General features: G+C 36.1%; 1 protein-coding gene across 8 annotated transcripts in view; it reads right to left on the bottom strand.

The window, feature by feature from the left end:
- Adamts6 (ADAM metallopeptidase with thrombospondin type 1 motif 6) overlaps positions 1-23,730 on the bottom strand; it is a 229,077-nt gene that overhangs the window by 30,533 nt on the left and 174,814 nt on the right. For 7 of the 8 annotated variants that reach the window (XM_027401535.2, XM_027401534.2, XM_027401538.2 and 4 more), the window contains 2 exons: positions 23,371-23,509; positions 6,835-6,964 (listed from right to left, as the gene is read on the bottom strand). In XM_027401535.2, coding sequence (XP_027257336.1) covers positions 6,835-6,964; positions 23,371-23,509 — 269 coding nt within the window. Of the gene's footprint in view, positions 1-6,834; positions 6,965-22,614; positions 22,704-23,370; positions 23,510-23,730 lie in introns of all 8 variants that reach the window. The other variant, XR_003482511.2, reaches the window with a different exon arrangement.

Raw genomic sequence — 23,730 nt, 5'->3', positions numbered from 1 at the left:
TGCCATTTGCCCTTTTCTTTTTGTAAAGAGTTAAGATTTCACTAAGGCCAATTTCAAGCTGCGGGTTTGACATTCTGAATGTGAATAAAGAACACATGCTAATGCAGGGGCCAGGGAACAATAGGTGCTGGAGACACTCCACTGAGTGCAGGCTGCAATGTAACAAGCATGAAGCAGTAAAGATTTCTATTATAATGACATTGCAGCCACTTCTCCCACGAATGAGGATCATGTGCTAAAGTCCAAAGGAACTGGGACTTGTTCTCCAATTTCTAGAAATAAGCTCTCATGAAGGTAGACACTTCACAGTCCTTACAGGGAAAGAGAATGACCAGGTATCTATACTTAAAATGTGCTTCAGCAAAGGTGGAGCCTTAAGCCAGTTCTATGAAAACAGAAAAGGAAGGGGAAAAACAAAAACAAAAACAAAAACAAAAACCATCTTGCTTCTCCACAGCTAGTACAGGAAGAAACTAAATGTCTTAAACATGTCCCTTACTTATGACATTCCTTTTCTTTTGTTTGAAGTCATCAGTGAACTGTCACATGTGCATAATTTCAAGAAGGGCTTTTTGGTATCACTTCTGCACTATCATTCTCCTGTATGCTACTAATAGGTCCAGTGGGAAGCATGACCTAGTTCATGTCAATACAAACTCTACTTTAGAATTTTTATACCTCAGCTGAAGCAAAAGGGATCCTTTCTCTTCCTGCCGAAAGGTGCATGAAGACACATGTCTAGAGTTGCCCATGGCCGTGTTCCCCCTCAAATACAGGAGCTGGGAGTCCTGCTGAAGCCTCAGCCCAAGATTCTAGTAGGTCTACTCTTACACTCTCCTGAGCTTTGTTACCTAAACTTTATGTACTGAAGTCAGCTCAAGTTGAAGTTTTAACTATTTGCCACCAGAATTGTGACCATTGTATTCCTAATAAGCATTTGCTGAATGCCTACCATTTTCAAGGTATTCTGCTTTATTTTAGAAGAAAAAAAAGATTCTATGTTAGTAAAACAGTTCTTCAAAGTCACGAAAACAGCAACACTGGAACCAAGACTGGATTTCCCCTTCAACTGTCATTTCCACTTAATCTCATATATCATAGGATATTTTCTTCAGTCTATGATTGTAAACCACGCAGCTATCATACTTATGTTCTTGGGTATGAAACTAATCAGAGAGATGTCAAAAGCTCAAGAACCAATTCCTCATCACTTCCCCAATCAAATTCCACTGTGTAGATTTTACATATGAAAGTCAATGTCCTAGGGACAAGGGAGTACCAGCACCCTAATGTAAAACTGCATTTAGCCCACCAAGTCAAAATGACTTTTGCTTCATTATTTGTAATATCACTAATTATAGAGAAAATGAATTTGCTAAATATCCTAATCAGTTTTATTTTTTTTAACTTCTTTTTTTTTGGGGGGGTGGTTCGAGACAGGGTTTCTCTGTGTAGCTTTGCAACCTATCCTGGCAATCGCTCTGAAGATCAGGCTGGCCTTGAACTCACAGAGATCTGCCAGCCTCTGCCTCCCAAGTGCTGGGATTAAAGGCATGCGCCACCAACGCCCGGCTCATAATCAGTTTTAAACTTAAAATACATTTCACAACTCAAAAAACTATTGACCTAAATTCATTTTTAAAATTATAATTTAATGTTGAATTAAAAAAACTTTGATACTGTCATATTTTTTCTGCTAAATCATTTTCCAAAGGAGATTTAAAGTGTTTCCTTCTTCTTTTGCTTCTTGTAAATGAGCATGACCCTGTATTTGATAAGGAGGAAAATGTGTACTGAGAATAATCACTTGCATGGATGCCATAGTAAAACTCTGATTCAATTTGCAACAGTGATTTCATCACCAAGATTAGGGGGTAAAACAGAAATGTGTGTAACTCAGCCACAAAAAGCTCAGTCATACCACTTCCAGCCATGATCTCATTAGGCCTCATAATGTAAGAGGGATGGAGACCTTCAAATTAAACACAGGTGCTCCCAAGCAGCATGTTCGGGAGGCACTGCTATTCTTTAGAGCACAGGGCCAGGGCACCTCTGTAGTTTTCAAATTTACCTATTTTTATTATTCTTTGTCACTTCTTTTATTGTCAATAGTATTTCCTCAGAATCTTAGTCTGAATTTATCACTCTACTTATCAACTTGGAAGACATGGAAGTAAATGATTAATTAAGCACCCTGCTGAATTCATTCCTGACTGTAATGTCAAGCTTCACATTCAGTTCCGGTTTCAGCTGTATTGTACATCATATTACACCTTCCTGTGTCTTTGAAAGTGAATTCAGGGTCTAATTATTGAAGTAAACTTTGCATCTGTCTCAGTCTCCTTGTCCTCTGTCTAGTTTAGAATCTCTTTTTCCTTCTCTACATGCCTGACTCACTGGTGCCTTTCTCTTTGTTTCAAATTTTAGATTTTGAAATAAAATAATTATGGAAGATACCATCTCTGAGAATATCAGCTGCTGGACCTTTAAGGCCTGAGACACCTCAGAGCTCTTCTTTCTCAACATCTGGTTCGTTTTTTGTTGTTGTTGTTGTTGTTGTTTTTTTGTTGTTGTTGTGTTGTTTTTTCTTTGATCTCACTCTGAAGACCAGACTGGCCTTGAACCTACTGAGATCCACCTGCCTCTGCCTCCCAAATGTTGGAAGTAAAGTGCATGCTACCATGCCTGGAGTTTTCTCAACACCTAGTGATCAAAATGTCTACCATCTGTTAAGGCTAAAATTAGTAGTATAGTATTCATGTGGGAAGGATGTTTGCTTTTTTTTGGTTCATTTGTTTTTGTCAGGCAAAGTTTCATTCTCTAGCCCACTTTGGTTTAGACTCACTATGAACACTAGTGGCCTTGAACCCCCAGCAATTCCGCTTCAGCCTCCCAAAGCTCTGAAACTACAGGCATACATTATAAGAGGATTAATGTTTGAACCTCTGAAAACAGAGTGGCTTGCTGTACCTTGTATAATCTGATCTCATTCTACTATTACTAAGAAAATAATACATGGAGAAGGGATAAAAGAGAGGAACTGCATAAAATTTTGATCCAAACTTGACAAAACCAGAATGTGTTTGAAAAGCTCATCATAAAACCAGATTCTTTTGCATTATTATTTAAAGGGAAAGCAGAGCAAAGGAAACAAACTGTTATTAAATAGTTATGTTTAAAGAAAAACAGTCTTGAACTGTGGGTTCAATATCCAACATTTGTGAGGATGGAAGAGACAAAGCATTTTCCAGTCTTTATTCCAGAGTCAGCTAATCAACACTCCCCCCCCCGCTATAAACACATCACAAAATTAAGAAAAAGTCCTCAGAATTTGGCAGTATCATCTTTAATCAACAAGAGGCAATTATATTGTTTTCTTAGGAAATGCTACAGCTTTCTTAGTTTAAAACCAGTTCTTCAACTGATTGGAAAGTGGAACTAAGATTGGAGAGAACCATAGGCCATAAACATTCTTTAGGCATGGAATTTTCTCAATTCTTAAACATCAATATAACAAGCCTCTTTTAAATTGTGACATCGGGGAACACTTTGATGAAGCAAACGAAGTCAGACACATAAAGTGCCACTAGACATTTGGTTTGTAACTTAGAATGCTAGTGATGTCTTATAATGGGAAAAACATCATTAGAGATTAAAATCCCTCATCTGTGAAATGATGAGAGTTGGCTGAGACTATCTATGACTCTTCCTACTCTCAAATTTCGTAGTTTTATAGAGAATGACCATGAATCTTTTTCTAAACTTAAAATAACAAATTATAGTTGTCCATGGGTGAGGTTCAATGACTCAAAATACTTGTCAAACATTAAACCATAAAAGATTCTATTAAATAAAACCTAGCCCCTGAATAAAAATAAATTTCTTAGCTGAGCCTGGTAGCATAGGGCTGTCATCTTAGCTACTTGGGAACCTGAAGCAGGAGGTTGCTAGAAATACAGAATAAGTCAAGGCTAGCTTGGGCAACTTACTAAGATCCCATTAAAAATAGATTGCAAAAAATAAAAAATAAAAATGGCTAGAACTTATAACTTAGTGGAGAGCTCCTGCCTGCCATATATAAAGCCCTGGGTTTAGTCCCTAGTACAAACAAAGGAATAATTTCTTCCTACTCTGGGCTTTCTTTTATATGTTTGTTCATAATTCTCTTATGACACTTTTATATGATAGTTATTTTTTATATTTATTTGCTCAGATTGTCTTTAAAAAACCAAACTATAGTGCTGTGTACATTTTATTGATTAACTGATGTTCTTAAATTCTGGTCTCAGTATTACTACAACATATAGTAATTTTGTTTTTATTTGTTTGGTTTCTACAAATTTAAAAACCATAGTATTATAAAGGAATCATATTTACATTAAGGAGTCTACACATAGGTTATATGTAGAAACATTATTGCTATTAAACAGAGCATCATAAAAACTGGACTCTTGGCCTTCCCCTCCAAGTTCAACCTAGCTTCTTTTTTTTATGCAGGGACACTAGCTTCCCATCAGTTGTATCCTATAATATTAATGTTTTCCTTTTTTCAACCACATAAGACTACATCGTGGATCTATTTTCACTCAATTCACTACCTTGGCCCTGGAGTCAGAAGCAGGCAGATCTCTAATAAGTTTGAGTCCAGCCTGGTCTATATAGCAAGTTCGGGGCTACACAGTGAAAACCTGCCTCAAAAAAAAATAAATAAGATAAAATATTCAGTATTCAGTTCGGTGAAATGGCATAATAAATATATATGGAGTGTACATTCTTAAAATCTTTCTGGGGAACAATTTGGCAATGTGTCACAAATACTAAAATGTTCTCTTACTTGACTAGAAATTGTATTCCTCCTTATGTTGCACAGGGTATAATCATGGACAACAAGGTTTTTGTGGCAAAAATGGTTAGTGCTGTGGTATCACAGAGAGCAAGAACTTACACAAAGCAAGGATGAACAACAGTAGAATTCAATTTAAATAAACAATAACATTACTACTAACTGCTGTAAAAGAGAATGTTAAAAATAGACTAAGAATTGACTATAACATATAAAGACTATACCATTTCATTATATATGCATGTGTTTATATACATAAATAAACACCTAGAAATAACATATACTAAAATGCTAACAGTGGTATTACAGGAGTTATTTTCTTTGCTTTATCTGCATAGCACATCACTGTGTAGAAAAAGAGGCTGCTTCTTTTCTTTCACACCTACACATTGGGTCCTACTGAATCATAGTAGTCTATGATGTTTATCCCTAGAATACAAATATCTGCTAGGAATCTTATATACGCATTCTAAACATTTAAAATTACTCTTTCATTCTCTGAATCCAAAAGAGTAAAGAAGAAAGTTAAAAGACAATAGGAAAAATTGACTAATAAATATATAAAGATATGTATCTTTAAATCTTTCAAAAAAGAAAAATAGTCAGATTAAACTTTCCTATTTTTACATTCTCTTAATGCTTTTCTATTAAATCCCACCTCTCACCTCCAATCTTAAATAAGAAACTTCATTTTAGAACTATAAAATGAAAGTAATTGGAAACTTACATTTAATCAGATGTATTAATATGACAATTAATATTAACCATTTTAAAAAGCCCTAGGCAATGGTGGTGCACACCTTTAACTCCAGCACATGGGAGGCAGAGATAAGGGGATCTCTGTGAGTTTGAAGCCAGCCTGGTCTACAGAGTGAGTTCCAAGAGAGCCAGAGCTGTTACATAGGGAAATCCTGTCTGGAAAACAAAACAAAATAAAATAAAAATTTAAAAAGCCTTTAATGATATACTCAACTCCACAATGTCTAGATCAGTGGTTCTCAATCTCTGGGTCATGACCTCTTTTGGAGTAATGTGTCAGATATCCTCCTGCATATCAGATATTTACATTACAATTCATAACAGTAGCAAAATTATAGTTATGAAGTAGCAATGAAAATAATTTTATGGTTGGAGGTCACCACTACACAAGGAACTGTATTAAAAGCATTAAGGAGATTGAGAACCTCTGTTATAGTTGGGATGACGAGTGACTTGAAATCTTCAAGGTGTTGGGTGTTTAAGAAACTAGGCTTGAACAAATAAAGAAGCATGGGTCAACATAAAACAGATGTAATCAGTACCATCCAGAGGCTTTAAATGACCAGCCAGATGACAGGTCTGATATTTAAAATCTCAAATGTCACAGAATTAACTTGATGAGCTGAACTCATAATTACACAAACTATGCTATATCTAGGGGGGGTAGTCAGGCATCTGCACTGGCCTGCCCTTGGGGTTCTGACAGATACATCCTCAGCTGCAGCCACTAATGTGCACACTTGCTATGTTCCCTTTTAAAAAGTCCTGCCCTCCTCTCATCTTCTCTGTCTCTGTCTCCCACCCCCATGCCTCTCTTTTCTCTTTTGCTGCTCCCGTCCCCAGAGGCCAGTTTCCTACCCACCCCCCCCTTCCCCATTCCCTTTCCTGTAATTAAAAAACAAAAACCCATGTGAGCTGTCAAATGGTGTTTTTTTTCTTCTTGCACTGCTTTTTTTTTAAAGTTACAACAGTTAGAGCATGAATTTTGACCATCACTTTACTTTATATAGTTTTTAAGATTTATTTTGAGATAAGTTTATAAAGTTAATTAGCAGGAAAGTAGAAAAAGAAAGTAAGTGGTCTTACAAAAACTCTATCACTCTTGATGCTTTGTGTGCCTCACTCAGTGGGAATTACCACACAGTTCTACAAAATGCTAGGGTATATTTAAAATATGAAGACATCATTGCTTGCAGTCAAAGAAATGAATTTCACTTTTTTGTCATACTTACTCAGGTGGGCAGGGCTCAGTGTTGCAGGCTCTTTGATTTTCAGGTGGCTTACTGTCAGGGTCACAGAAATTGTTCTGGACGATGGAGTTGTCATCCAATCTTTTACAGATCACTTCTTGTCTCTGGACACCTTTAAGAAATGGAAGGACATCATTAACTGGAGAGTAGTTTCCCTTCCAAGAGGTGATGCATGTATTGCTTTCCTCTGGGAGTCAATCTGTTCCAAAACACTTGTCTACTTCTCTAAAAGAACAGAAGTACTGGTCATTATATCCAAATTTTAAGCAAAATTATTGTTCTCATACTTATAGATGTTTTGAAGCTGCAATTAGTATTTCCATTTTTTATGTTCATCTTCATGCTTTCCTTTAAAAAAATCCTTGAATTTTCCAAAATGCCATGAGATAAAATGTATTAATATACATTTCAATACAAGACAATGGATGCATACTTATTTAAAAACAAAACAGCAGGGACTAATTTACTTTCTGACATTTTGTAGGACAAGAGGAAACAAGGTCATTTTTCATTAGAAATACATCACACCCCACATTTCACTTATTTTCTTGCATTTATGATTGCATCTCTCTAAAAGCTCATCAAGTTTAGATTTCATATATAATGGACTACTTTTGGACTATGAGAACCTGGTCTGTATATTTTAACAGAGCTGAATACCTGTTGATTATATCAGTGTCAAAGAATTACATACATATTTCATTCTAATGTAATTTACAAAATACTCATCTTGATCTTAAAAATTAGTCCATGTGACTTGTTAGCACAACTAAAAACATTCACATTCCACAATTTACAAAATTCTTAAGTAGTATATACTTATGATTTATTGGCAGACATATCTACCACAACTTGCTCACATTTCACAAAATGCAATGACACACACACAGGGAGACTTTTATTTATAAACATCCTTGGTGAGATTTTTATATATACTCATTTTTGCTTTGTATCAGGAATCAAAAGACAGATATTTCAAGATATCAAAGAGAAACAAGTGTTTCAGATTATACAAAAGATATTGTTAACATTTTGCTCTGGGAAATGGGCACAAAAGCAAAGCTGTTCCCTGAAATTACCCACCCCACCCTATAAACACACAAGCTAAATAACTCAGAATTGTAAAGGTTGCCCTGACAGCACACATGTAATCACAAACCTGACTGCCTGCTTCCATCCCTCCCTTCTTTCCTCCCTCTCCCCCTCCTTCCCTCTCTCCTTCCTCTCCTCTTTCCCTTCTCTCCTTCCCTTGCTTTCGTCTGGTTATTTTTAAGCTGTAATATAATTTTTTAAGAAGGAATTTGTTCACAAATGTGGAGTTCTTATGAAACAGGATTATTTGACGAAGGAAACTTTTCCTGAAGAACTAGGCACCAAATGCTTCTCCCAAGGCTGCTTAGGTATGGGTGAGCTTGTCTCAGCTGTTCTGCTATGGCCACATTAAACTAAACCCTTTAGATTTAAGGAAATCTAATCTTTAGATTTAGATTGACAGGAAAAACTATTAAGTCTACTGATCTCAAAGACTAAGTTCTGTAGTCTCTATCTCAATGGCGAGTTGTTGAAGAAGGTCTATTTTGTTGTTTGCAGTGACAAGACTCCTCAGATCACCTTTAGGAACATGTTTTTAGGGGGTCTGAAATATATGCCCAAACAATTTACTGGCAAATATCTTAAAGTACGTTGTATTCATTCCCTCCCAATCCCTAGAATAGCAAATGACAGCAGTGGAATTTTTAACTATTAAAATTGAGATTTTTGAGGAAAGAATGATTCATAAGAAGCATAGCTGTTATCCATTCACAGATGTTCCATGATATTCATCAGATTACCTCCCCATTGTGTCATTCCAGTGGGCAGATAACTATGTCCATGTGGTCACCTAGTCAAATACCTCTACTGTTAGTCACAGAACTCAGCTACCAGCAGTGGCTTAGACAAGCAACTTGTTCACTCTGAAGGAAATGTTCATTTATATCAAGAGCAAGGGACTGCATTTTTAGGTGTAGCATGTATTTTTTTATATAAATAGTAGCATGTATTTTTAAAAGGCATAAAATGTGACTATTCTTGAAACAAAAATGCTGGCAGTTAATTCAGCATGTTAGTTGATTCTCAGAAAAGTATAAACATCAAAACTACAAAATGGAATTGATGTTGCTAAGTATCAGTGACAGAAACTGTTAAGTCAGTTTCTACAGGTTATGATAAAAGTTTGGTTTCATAGCCAGGCGTTGATAGTGTACGCCTTTAATGCCAGCACTCAGGAGGCAGAGGCAGGAAGATCTCTGTGAGTTCGAGGCCAGCCTGGTCTCCAGAGCAAGTGCCAGGATAGGCTCCAAAGCTACACAGAGAAACCCTGTCTCGAAAAACCAATAAATAAATAAATAAATAAATAAATAAATAAATAAATAAAGTTTAGTTTCATTAAGAGAGCACTACAAATGTTTGTTCACAACTGCATTTGTTTAAAGCAACCTATATTATAAAAAGCAGGCCCACTGAAATTTGAATCACAGATCAGATCAGACTGGTATAAGTAATTAGCAGAAATTTACATTTCACTGTGCTTCTTGAATGATGTTGGACTTCATATTAAGAATTACAAATTAATTCAACTTTGGCCATGTCTTCCATACTGCCAAGAAACTGGGAACTATGGGACTTCTAGATATTATAATTTCAGCATGCTATTTTTTAAGAAAGATTTATTTATTTATTATGTATACCATGTTCTGCCTGCACATTTGCCTGCAGGCCAGAAGAAGGCACCAGATCTCATTACAGATGGTTGTGAACTACCATGTGGTTGCTGGGAATTGATCTCAGGACCCCCGGAAGAGCAGCCAGTGCTCTTAACTCTGAGCCATCTTTCCAGCCCCAGCATGCTATTTTCTTGATAAGGTAAAAATTAACATCCTTGAAAACATAGCTAAAATTGTTTATATTTTACAAAGATATTTTTCCTTACATTCATCTTTATTTTCTTCCAAAATGTATCAGTATGGCATTATTCTCTTTCAAATCTTCTCACAACGCTTACTGTTTTCCTCTAACAGAATTCATACTTCCATCCAGGTTTTATGACCACATCTGGCAGGCTGATAGTTTTGTTTGCTTATTTGTTTCTTTTTTGATCCTAAGACAGCATCAATAGGATGACTATAAACAAATTAATCTAAATGGATAGAGTTTTAAACACAACCTTTAAGTTAAGGTAGATATAGCTTTTAACTCAGAAAGTAGAAAATACAGATCAAGTGGAAATAATCTAAGTGAACAAGAGAAATGGAGTTTAGAATATTTGCATATAATCATGCCTCATGTGCATAGCCTCTTTTAAAGTAGTATGTAAAACATTGATAAATTCATTTTAAACCCTATTATAATAGTTCTACAAAATTAGTATGCTTTCAAATCTGAAGACCCAAAGTTTATGACCAAATTGTTTAAGATGTCTACATACCCAGTTAGTGCACATTTAGTGGGAAAAAAATTCTCGTGTCTCAGTGTTCCTAGCCCGTGGAGAAAGGCAAATGGTCTGAGAATTTAATTGACCAAATTAAAACTGTGCTGACTATATTTTTACTCTTAAAAAACTTTAAGTTATTAGCATAAAAACTGTTTTTATATAATCCCTCCATGTTATTAAAAGTAATGAATTTAACACATTATAAAGTAAAAATTAAGTTTTATTTTCTTATTTTGCTAATACATATTTACCGTAAACCTTTACAAAGACATGTCCTATTTAGAACCATTTAATTTGCCTACATTTCATTTTTGATATTTAAGAACCAAATATGACAAATGATGGTTTTAAGCATAGAAATGTAAACATAACTCGGGCTACAGATTCAGCTCAGTGGTACAGCATTTGGCTAGCATGTGCAAGCCATTAGATTCAATTCACAACATGGAGAGAGGGAAAAAAAGAAAGTCTCACTCACTTTGTTGTCTGTGATCTTACATTTATCAGATCCTATGTTTAGTATTTTGCCGATAGTTTAAAGTTAGGATCTACTTGGCTACCAAAGGCCCCATTCTACAATATAAGGACTGAACTTGAATTACTGCTTAAATTACACAACACCAAATAGTTTTTAGTGGCATATTGTAATAGTGTATAACACAGGAAAAAGAGCAAGAAACCTGCCGAATGGCAAATGAGAACTGGATGAAGCTGTTTATTGCTCTCCCTGTAAGGTAGTGGATATCTCTCTCACATTCAGGCCAATCCTGAGTGAAGGCTCAGAGGACACTGACCTTCTTCATTTCTGATAAATACTTTTACAGACTCATTTATAATATGGTATTTGAAGTCATACTGCTCTTCTTGCAGCAGTTCACCATTTAAGAATTAAATTCACCAGCTCATTCTTTTTTAAAGTCAAAGTCAGTGCTTGAAAATTTAACTTGGAACAGTGGCACATGTTAAATCACAAGGCAGAGGGCAGCAGTGGCTAAGGGCAAGAGAAAGCTCTATGCATTCTCAATTGTACAAGACCTAACATTTCAGTCCTAAGTGGACTCCATCAGAACATATATATGATTAAGTTAATATGGGAAAAGTGAGAAGTACAAATGTACACTTGGGATTGAAGGCCCAACAGATCTCTAAATAATTGAGCAGAGTGGCACAGTATGTCATCTTTCTACAGATTTCTGGAGAGGAAGAGAAGGGAATACTCAGATTTTATACTTAAAAATGTAGCTGGGGGCTAAGGCAATAATTTGCTTAGCCACAGCATATAAAATAGTTAGCAATCAAGACAACATTATATAACCACAGCATACATAGCATATGGCCAGTATTATTAATGTAATCCTAATAGTCAATGCAGATAGCATCCAAAGAGTGACAAGTGCCAGGAAACAAAACAAAACAACCCAACAAACCCTATTTGCCCTATCTTCAGCTGCTGGAATCTGACTATTGAGTTGTGTGTTTGCTGGCCAGACTTAAGCATTTGCAGGGCACAGCAAAGTCCGTCTGCCTTGGATCTAACAGCTGGCACCCAGAGTACCAATTCACTCCACCCACATGGCTTTCCTTCTTTTCCTTTCTTTGCCTTCCCAGTGTTTTCTGTCTGTCCTGGGCAACAGTAGATGTCCTGAGGAAGCACAGGATGATCAAAATGGAAATGTAACTCTAAAAATACTGTATTTTTCATTGCTAGCCATGATGGCATATGCCTTTAATCCTAGCAGTTGGGAAGCAGAGGCAGATAGATCTCTGTGGGTTCCAGGCCACTCTGGTCTACATAGCAGCCAGGGCCACATAGTGAGACCCTGCCTAAAACGCATATGTATTTTTAGAGCAATTGTGTTTAGTGGAGATAAATTAGAATGCGGCACATACACAATGGGTTTACTTGAGGACATAGCACACATTGACGGGATTTCTACTATTCACTAGGTAACAGGAATATCCTGAAAAATGTCTAAATTAACCTGACTCATTAAGTTCTTTCTATGTTTATGGTATAAATTTAATTACTATGTGGAAAGGTAAAATCTTTACTTCAATGATATTATATTAAATGAGGTAGCACGAACAAAGGAAAGGTCATACTTGTCTAGTAAAGTACTGTATTTTCAAGTCTGATAATTTAGCTGTACACACCTCTCATTTTGTTAAATTACTGGGTGATCTCTCTTTTCCTGATCTCCACTGATCTTAAGAATTCTGTCATAATCAAATGCCTATGAAACCCTTTAATGTCATTTTATCTTATTTCTATGTTTTCCCTCACCTCCAGGCAGTAAATGACCTAGACAGGTTTTCATTTCCCTTTAATAAATGAGGCAATCAAATTAGATGACCACTAATGTTTCTTTGGGATCCCAAACTGCTATAGTTTGCATTTGCCCTTTCTCTTTACTTCAATAGTTCAGATTTTTGAAGGATTCTCCCTCTGTAATGTCTATTTTCCCCTTGTAATCTATAGAATAAAGAGTGTAGGGAATGGGATATAGCTCAAGGTAGATTTCTTGCCTACTATGTATGAAGCCCTTAATTTAATTCCCAGAAAAACCAGATGCAAACACACACACACACACACACACACACACACACAGGAAGAGAGAGAGAGAGAGAGAGAGAAGACAGACAGACAGACAGACAGACAGACAGACAGACAGACAGACAGACATAGACAGATGGAGACACAGACAGAGAAATGGAGAGAATAATCTTTTGCTTTTGTAGTTTTGTTGTCCTCTTTGAGTTTTCACCACTTCTTTTCACATGTCCTAGTGGCTAGACAGGAAATGTAAGAATGCTAACTACAAATGGGAACTTTGAAGCTCAGCCTGGTGGCACACGCCTATAATCCCAGCACTCTGGAGAGGCCACGGTAGAAGGATCAGGAGTTTAAAGTCAACCTCTACTACATAGGGAGCTGTAGCCCAGCCTGGGCTATTTAATACCCTATTTCAAAGACAAAGCAAAAGCAAGCAAAGAAAAAACTAATTTGTTTTGCTAAAGATCAATCTCTATGGTTTTTAGTAGGAGTTTATTTCTCTTATTTATCTAAATTTTAAAGGAAGATGCTGAGAGTACAGCATCTTGGATCACTTTTTCCATTCACTGTGTTATAGTTATTAGCAAATAAAGAAACTTTAAAATATCACATATGAAATCCCTTTCTTGGGACCAAAGAGTAAATACTTCAGATTTGATTTAAAGTAAAGATGTAATTATAAGCAAGTTGAATAGTTTGTAAGCTAAAATTCTCATATTCTTCATGTTCCCCCAAAATAAGAATAAGAAAGAAGGATTTATTTTTCCAAAAATAGTTTATATGTACTTCTTTGTAGGGATATATGCTATGATTGCTAAAAATGCTATTTTGTCTTTCTTCATTGTTAACCTAGCCTTTAATGGCTGAGCCATCTCTCAAACCTTAAAAAATGCTATTTTGAATAGAATTTTTGTGAAGTGAAACACAGCCTGTGTCATACTGATCACTAATACACCAGAAATGCACTTAAATTTGTTTTCAGCCTAATGACATTTTTTTCAGTGAATAATAGGCATCCAAGTTCTCTTCATGTTAGTTAAGACTATATTCACTAAATCAATATTGAAGTTCATGACTACAGGACCAAGGATCTCAGGAGCCTGGTGGGATGTTTACAGACACCCTGTTGTGGAGCCTGGTCCAACTAACCCCATATATTGAAAGTCATTCTTCCTTTTCAACATTGGAAATGATCCCAAAAGGGAACATTGAGAGAGAGTCAGTATGTTGGTACCATGGTCAATCAGTGATAGGCATGTGTCTAGTCTTCTAAGTAGCTTAGCTTCAAAATAAAGGAGAAAATTGGAGAATTTTTATTCTTTCTTAACTGAAGACACTTTCCTCCAGGAGTTTGTACTCTTAGAAGGATCACAGTGATCTGTACTATGTTTAAGTTTGCTATGCCCAGAAAAAATTCCGAAAAGCCCATAGAGTCAAACAATAGCACAATGCTCATCCTTCCACCAAAAAGGAAGACAGAAGAATGGGGGGAAGGGAGGAAGAACAAAAGGAAGAAAAGAAACTTGTTCAAATTATGTAACTCACAGCAATATGCAAGGTGATTTTAATATTAATCTACAGTTTCTACCTGTAATCTTTCATTTTGCTATGAAAAGCTATGCAGATTTAGTTATAAGTATCAATCTTTTGTGTTCCAGACTTAATTTCAATCAAATCTATTTTGAAATAAAAACAATTTAAAGTAAGAGATGGAAAGATGGCTCAGAGGCTAAGAGCACCCACTACTCTTCTAGAAGATCTGGATTCAGTTCCCAGAACCCACAGGATAGCTAACAACCCTATGTAACTCCAGATCCAGAGGATACAACACCCTTTGGGAATCTGTGGCCACTGCATGCTCAAGGTGCACAAACACACATACAGGCAAAACACCTATACATGTAAAACAAAAATAATAGGATATCTACATTTTTAATTTAAAAATAATAAAACAAAATATACCCCCCCCAAAAAAACCACCACCACCCACACAAAGCCTCAACTTATTGGTTTTTTATTTCTTCTGTTTCAGATTAGCACCTATTTTATTTTGACTTTCCATCAAATTTACAGGATATGCCTAAAAGTGTTAGTATCAAGCCAAGCCCCACGACCCTTAACTTGTATGAACTGACCTCTTTGTGATGTTAAATTCGTTAGAAAGACATCTTAGAACTGGCAAAGGAATTAAACAGACATTTGTAAGAATGTAAAATATCTTTCTCTGCTTTGTCTGGTACTTTGAGAATGTTTCCTTTTAGATGGATATTAGTTCTGACCTAAAGATTGTATTATAGCCGGGTGTTGGTGGCACACGCCTTTAATCCCAGCACTACAGACGGATCTCTGAGTTTGAGAACAGCCTGGTCTACAGAGTGAGTGCCAGGATAGGCTCCAAAGCTACACAGAGAAACCCTATTTTGAAAAAAAAGATTGTATTATACTTCTCTCTCTCTCTCCCTGCTTTCCCTCTTTCTCCCTCACTTATTCCAAACAAGAGTTTCAAAATGAAGCCCATGTTGAACTCAAATCCTCTGTGTAGCTCAGACTAGCTTTTAATTTACCAATCTCCTGTCTTGATCTCCCAAGTGCTGGGATTACAGGCATGACCACTAGGCTTGGCTCAACATTTCATCTTTCATTTAAAAACAATTTAAAATGCCATTTCAAAATGGACTTACCATAATTTAAGTTCACATTATGTTTGTATTGTATCATTCTTGTGGATATTAAAATATAATACATCACCAGAGAGATGAGGAAGAAATATCTAATGTTTCATAGGCTAAGAAAATCTGTATAATAAACTCATTAAGATAACTTGAAAATCATGTTATTAATCAATTTATTATTATAGATTATTGCATAAACTTGTTTAAGCTATAAAGAAGTTGCTATCAGAGGCCATTTTAAATGTACCCTTTCTCTTCTGCATTCCTTCCTTTCACCTTGGGTTTTCATCATGCACCAACCTTAGACTGAACTACCAAAAGCAAAGGTAAGGCACATACTCAGGAAGAATAACAAATACAGATAAGAAAAGTTTATATATTATTCAAAAGCTCTAGTTCCCAATTTGGAGGAGCAAAGCATTTTCCATCTTTAAACCCTGAAAATCACTAGGGCTTTAAATTGTACTTATATGCATTTCTTCCTCTTAGAAAATAGTCAAAATAGACTGAAAAGGAGTAGGGTGATTTTTTCCTCCCAGTCTTAATGACACATTAAAATAAGTTAAGATTTCTCAAACTTTTTCATGCAACACTTAGTTTCTAATAATTTTTTTACAGCACCTCCTTAGCAAGGGAAAAAAATCTAAATGTTGCTTATTAAGGCCTAAATAATTTAATGACAACAATTTGCATCGAATAGAACCAATGACACCATGTTTTCATTGAAAAAGTACAGTATTTTGCAGCACTTCATGAGCATGCCATAGTATCTTTGGCCATGTTGACGCCTTATGAAAAATTTAGCCCTGAATTGGTGAAACCCAAAATAGTAGTTGGAAACCATCTTCCAAAGCTCAGAATAGAAAGCACTTCCAAAATGTATGAAAGTCCAAATGAAGCAGGTAGTGATGCATACAATACAATTAAAAATAGAATATTCCTACCTGGACACAAGAAATATGTAAAACATATTTTTCTGTTCATATTCAGCTCATTCTATCTCTCTCTCTCTTCTTTCTTTCTCTTCCACTCACTCACACACACAGAGATGCACACAAAGAAATTAGGCTTTTTGGGTTGGGGTACAGCTCACTGATACAATCTTGCCTAGCACTGCAAACAAACAACGTCAAAAACCAGTCAACTTATAATGACATCAAGGGAAGGAAAAGAATTAAAAATGCACCAAACATGAAAAAAAAAAAAAAACACTGAAATACACTTTGTAAGTATAAAGGAAAAACAATGATAAAATTTTAAACAGTCACTGATACCTGATTAGAAATACTAAGGCCTATATTTTAAAAGACTTACTTTATTTTACTTTATGTGTATGTTTCTGAATATATGTATATGTATATGTGTATGTGTATGTGTATGTATATGTATATGTAAGCACCACATGTGCGCAGTGGCCACAGAGGTTAGAAGAGGCATCGGATCTCCTAGAATTGGAGTTACAGGCAGTTATGTTGTGGATACTGGGAACTGAACCTGAGTCCTCTGCAAGAATAGCAAGTGCACTCAACTGCTGAGTCATTTCTCTATATATTAAAAACAAAACAAAACTGTGTTCTTTGTTCTGTAAATAAATAAAAAAAAATGGTTTCCTTCAATGACTCTACCTCCTTTCTCTACCTCAACCTAAGCACAGCTTTAATTCATCTTTCTTCTCCTGAGCTGCGAAGTAATGTTTAGCAGGAGGAGGCCACTCTAAGACACACAGCAAACTTGAGTTCTTTGATATGTACTTCTTTTACTTCGCAAAGAGAAAGAAAGGAAATCCTAGGGGAGAAAACTAATGTGGACAAAATATCAGGACAGCTAATGATGCTAATGGAGGACAAATATTGTATTTTAAGGGTAGTTGCAAACTATAACAAATATACAGCATTGTATGTATTTCTGTCTTTTCTTTACAACGATAATGAAGAATTCTTTGGTAGTAAAACAGGTCAACACTAAATACAATGCTAAAGACTCTTAGTCACTAGTCTTAGGAGGCTTTTCTCTAAAAGTCCAAGGGTTATATGAAGTCAGAGAAGAGGCTGGGTAAGTTAGGAAGATGGCAAAAGGATGGTTTAAATAGTAGAAAATTGAAAGAACAGAGTGTTATTTTTATTTATTTATTTATTTATTTATTTATTTATTTATGGTGTTTTGAGACAGGGTTTCTCTGTGTAGCTTTGGAGCCTATCATGGCACTCGCTCTGGAGACCAGGCTGGCCTCAAACTCACAGAGATGCGCCTGCCTCTGCCTCCCCAGTTCTGGGATTAAAGGTTTGCACCACCAACGCCCTGCCAGAGTGTTATTATGAATACTGCTGAATTATGCAAGATCTATTCCCTAAGAAACAATAATCTAATCCAGTAAAGGGGGTCCCTTCTTGACTAGAACTACCAAGAGAAAAGAAGTGCTGGGAGTTTCCATAAGGGTTAGTTAGAAAAGGAGCTGTGTGCTTCTTACATTCTGACTTGTAGCTTCAGTAGATAGACTGTAGTAGCCATTTATAAATTGAGCATATTTTATTAAAACTGCTGGAGATGAGAAGCATTTTCAAATTCATATTAATTTAGACTTTAGAATATTTTCAGAGAACTTATTGGTTGAGCATCCCTAATCTGAAAAATCTGACATATCTGGTGATCTCAGATTAGGGATGTTCTGCTTACATTCATTTTTTTGGGAGGGGGTGGTTTTGAGACAGGGTTTCTCTGTGTAGCTTTGTAGACTAGGCTGCAGCCTCAAACTCAAACTCAAACTCACAGAGATATGCCTGCCTCTGCCTCCTAAGTGCTGGGACTAAAGGCATGCACCACCACCACCTGGCCATTATATTAATTTTAGTTCTTTAAGTTCCACAGAAAGTTGAAATGAAAATGAAAATTGGTTAGCACAGTTGCAGTTAGTTTTAAAAGTACTAATTATCTGTGATAAATGATCCATCTGGTAAAGAAGAAAATGTAAACAAACTGAGATCAAATTATACTCCCTATGGCATGTCCAAGTCCAATCGCCAAATTAAATAAATCATGAATTGCCATTTTACCACTTCTTCCACTCTATTCAGTGATGTTGCTCTCTGTTTTTCGCCCTAAATGCTCATTCCTGAATCTCATTAACCTTTGCATGTAACTCATAGCCAATTAATAAGAGATGTTAGTATTTTTAGGACTGAAACTTTTAATCCATAATAAAACCAATATATGGACTGCTCCTTAGAATTGCCAAGGGATCTTTTAAAAATCTGATGTTCAGACTAAACCCCTATCCATTTATAAAAGGCAGGAGTGTCAGGGGGCCCCAAGTAACAGGACTTCAGGAACATTTAGAGCCTTGTCTTTCCAACCTGTGTCAAAGTTAAGAGCCATTGTTCTGGGCAAGGTTTCTGAACAAACTTTCAAGCTGGTGAAGGAAATACTTTTGGATATATATATATATCCAAAATATATATATATATTCTCTATAGAGGTGCTAAGTGGTGAAAAAGCTTTGTTCAAAGTAACCAATTATTATTATTAGAGAAACACTATGTTAAAGTATTACTAAACCCAACTGCTGCAGCTTGAATTAAAAAAATATTTAACTTGAAATCTATTTATATAATAACAATCATCATAGCAAAGGTTATTTTGTATGGCTGTTGGGGATGATCAATAGATACCAGGCATCAGAATATGTTTTATGAACTATACATTATTCATCTATTATTAAACAGCCAAGCCACAAAGCACTTATAATTAAATCAAATAGAAATTATCATGTAGCTTTACTAGCCCAGTTACTGGCATAAGGCTCCTAGACTATCAAGACCTGTGCTCCTGAAAAGGAACTGGAGGCAGAGCCTAACAGACCTTGTTTAAGACACCCTTCTGTATTGTGATGTGTGCTAAACTTTGAGAACAACACATCCAGTCTGACATTAGTAAAGAGGAGGTATGCAATAACCAAAACTAGTGGGTAAGTACAAAGTAACTGCTATTTTAGCCTTTAAAAGCCACAGAGCAAATGTTGTATGGCATGAATTACTACTCAAAAACAGGCTCTAGAGTTTTACATTATAAAATGGTATTACTTTCATTATTAAGCCAAGTTTTATCAATTAATATATGATTTCGGTCATTAATCCAATAGTAGCATATTGGGGTCTTATTTAAATTACATAGTACATAATCGTTTGGATAAGGCATATAGAAATAAATTCTAAGAGAAGTAACAAGGCTTCTGGATTCTCACATTTACTGGGTTCTCACATTTATCCTGAAGTCACATTTATCTTGAAGACAATACCCCATAGCATTTTAATGTTCCCAATCAACGCCAGGAAGCGCTTCATCACTGACTCAGAGCAACCATCACTTGAAATGAATCATCACCAATGTTTCCTGTATATTAGATTTGTCATAGAGTCTGCTAAGCGACAGAAAAACAGTTTTTAATTTCTTATCTTAAAATATCTCATCATAGAAAACTATCATTCTTGCTTCCTGACTCATAGTTCAAAGGTCTTGATATCAGTAAAGCACACACAGAACAATAATGAACAACACAGAGGGATCTTGTGAGATTCCAAAAAAATTCTTTCTGAGCAAAATGTCTTTAGAAATACATCTTCCTAAAAGGTCTTTAACTATAAATAAACTCCTTTTTGGCAGGTAGATGACTCTGGCCTCCTTCTTTGATTAACATTCCTGAGCTCTGAAGAACTTTACTTCCTTCAAAGAGAAGCTCCCAGTATTTAAAGAATCTGGAATTAAAAACTGAAGCACAAATAGGAGGAATAAGTTCAGTAGCTGGTATTTACAACAGGATGCCTAGGCCATCCAATTCTCTACATAGGAAAGATGAGATATACATACTTTTTTGATGTTGAGTTTTATGTCAATTTGACACTCTAGAGTCCTCTATAAGGGAGTCTCGGTGAGGGATTGTTTGGATCAGGTTGGCCTGTGGGCATGTCTGATTAGTGGGAAGACACACCCACAGTGGGTGGCACCATTCACTGGGTAAGGGATATTGAATTGTAGAAGAATAGAGAAAACAAGCTGAGCACTGGACGTGCACATGCAATAATTCACTGTGCTTTGTTCTTGACTGTGGACATAACGTGACTAACTGCTTCAAGTTCCTATGTCTTGACTTCGGGCATCCCTGCCACGATGGACTGTAACCTAGAATTGTGACTAAATAAGTCCTTTCTTTTTTAAGTTGTTTTCGTCAGGGGATTTTATCACATCAACAGGAAATGAAAATAAGACAATTGTCAAAATTATTGTTTCATGCCTCATGACTGCTCATAATCACTTGCTGTTTATAAATGCTTATCACTTTCCAAGACTGTTCCAGATATTTTGTACTAGGAGCAAAATGAGTTCTCAAAGATGCAGACTTGAGTGACCAGGCCCTGAATGCTACAGCCTACAGTACTAGGTTTCAGTTGCTCAAAAAGTGATCCAAAATTTTGTATGGGCACCAGAACCATCTGGAGAGCTTGTGAAAACACAGTTCCTATTCAGTTTCTCTAAAGGAGTTCTGACATAGGATCCCCAAATTAGCTTCTCAGTGAATCCCTAACTGATGCTGAGGCAGGTGGTCCCCACATCACACTTGGATGTCCAAGACAAATGACGGCTCTGCACACAACATCTACCAACTTGCAATCACTGACTTCCCTCTCTCAACAAAAGCAATGGCATCATAAAAGCTCAAAATCACTCACACTCAAACAGAGTTTGGGGTCCCAGCACCTCCTCAAATATAAGCTCAGTAGTTCCAAATTCAAAGTAGTTCATACTATGAAGAAGAAACCTCTTCTACCAGGGGCTTTTCTTTTTATTTAGGGTTTTTCCTCATTCACAAATCATTTCCATTTTTCAATATGAATGTTATGGAAAGAATCACTCATTTAAATATTTCATACTTTTTACTTCAATAAACTCACAGTTTTCTTTTGAATTAAGTTTTCATGCCTCTTCCACCTTTGTTGGACTATGTGCTCTCTGAATAAACAGAATAATAGGGTTGAAAGATCATTGGAAATTCATTTGTATCTCCTTGGCCTCAGATAAGACTGTTGTCTAAACCATCCTCAAATAGAGCAATTGAGTAAAAGAACAGGCAGCAGAGCTCCCCATTCAGTGTTCTATTGTGTCCTTGAAGATACTACCATGTCTTCTCTTCCCCAAGTCAGCTGATCTCAGCTTTAGAGCATCCTTATTAGGATGCCTAAACCTTAAATTATTTGGGCTCATCCTTAATAAATTTATCCTACTCTTAATAAGTTTATTTATTTATACTACTTAAATAAATGTTATCTTAAAGATGACTTTTTTGTTGGTAGGTAGAAAGGGGAAGATTAATTCATAGAGTGATTTAATTAACATAAATAAAGATTTTTGTATAAATGACACTAAATATACTGCAATGGTCCTTATGGGAACAAAAAGTGAATTAGTTGAGGATACTCTGCAGTGGTGTTAGTCATTTTATTTTATCAAAAGAAGTAGCAATGCAATATAGTTTGGAAAACTTTATATTATGAGCCATCAAACATCTCATACATAAAATGAGTAGGAACAGAACTTTTAAAATAGATTGTAAGTCCTACTTAGCCATATTTATGATATTTCACATGAGTGAATATTAATAGAGCATTATTTATCTTTTTTGATTTTTCATGTTGTGTAGTCTTTATTATTGAAAGTAGAGTTATAGTAATCGATGATTTTCATTTTTATGACTCAAGTATTTTTCTGAAATATTCTTTTCCTATTCAAATCCTTGAGGCATTTGGAGATCCAATGGATACATGGACAGATGTCCATGGAATGCATATGCTTTTGCACAGTTTAGAATGGGAATGTCATTTATTTCAATTTCAACATTCTAAATATTATTGTTTTAAACGTATACTTTGGTTTTAGAATGGTGAGGTACTCTAGGCCTCCCTGACGTTGAAGGATGGGTTTGCTCCTTGCCTGTTGTAATGAAGCTCTATGGTGGAGGTGGTGCATTTAGTCTCCAGAGAGAAGGAAGATGCTGCTTGCACAGCACTTCTACTCACCAGTCCATGAAGCAGCAAGGGTGTTGGCTTTGAAGGAAGCCAACTGTCCTGCTCTCCCAGCCAGAGGTAAAGAATTGCATTGGTGGCCACTAGAGGGAGGAGGATTAGGAATAGAGTAAATTGTGGGGAAAAGGCACCCATGAAAAACGCACATGGGACAACCAACACATCACCAACCACTGCCTACCAGCTACATCTACCTCACTGAGGGATTATAATGGGGTCACTACACATCATTAGCCCAGAGACCCAGACACCAGTAATTTATGCAGCATCCCAGTATATTGCCCCTTAACTTCGATGGCTGGAGAAGGGAGTTTGAATGGGATTGTGGGAAACACGCAATTGTACAAACACAAGCATACAAGCACACATACATTCTCATGACCCATTACAACAAGTTGCATCTGTGACGTCTGATTCTTGCAGGTTTTTAATTTAAAACTCTTGATGTTCTTTACCAAGAATGTGTTCATGAAAAGCAAACAGCCCACCTTCAAGATAGTCTTGGAGAAGCACCAGCAGAGATACTCATTGTGCCAAGATGTATTTTACCAACAAATCTGTGTAAATTACATGAGGTTGAAACAAACAGAATGTAATATAATTAAGCAAAGTTTCTTTTACTAAATTACAGCTTGAAGCAAACCTGCAAAAAATGTTTCCAATTAGCTTCTTTAGCAAACAAAAACCACAGCTCAGAGTAGGTTTTGATTTCCACACTGCCAGCTGTGGGCTGCCTAGTGGGTGTCTTACCTCCAGCACAAGTAGCTGAGCACTCTGACCAGGGCTGATGGTGCCACAGAAAGCCAACTTCATTATCTCCACTGCCAGGACGAGCGATGGGGACGTTGAACTTGTACCTAATTCCCAAATTCTGTTCTTGGAGTAGAACCTGCCATTGAAAACAACTGGTGAAGATAATTAAAATACAATGAGCCTTCATTGAGATACTTATTTCTTCTGAAGAAGATAATGCCATAGAGCAAGTCTTACAGGAAATTTGGAACATTTATTTATTTACTTTAGCTTTTTGCAGCCTCACTCTATGGTCCAGGATGACCTTGAATGAAGACAACTTAAAAAATTACTACATTTTTGTTTATTTCTGGGGGA

This window comes from Cricetulus griseus, chromosome 2 (assembly GCF_003668045.3).
Source record: "Cricetulus griseus strain 17A/GY chromosome 2, alternate assembly CriGri-PICRH-1.0, whole genome shotgun sequence".
NCBI lineage: Eukaryota > Metazoa > Chordata > Mammalia > Rodentia > Cricetidae > Cricetulus > Cricetulus griseus.
Note: the sequence above shows the minus strand (reverse complement) of the source record. Positions and strands in the feature narration are given on the sequence as shown.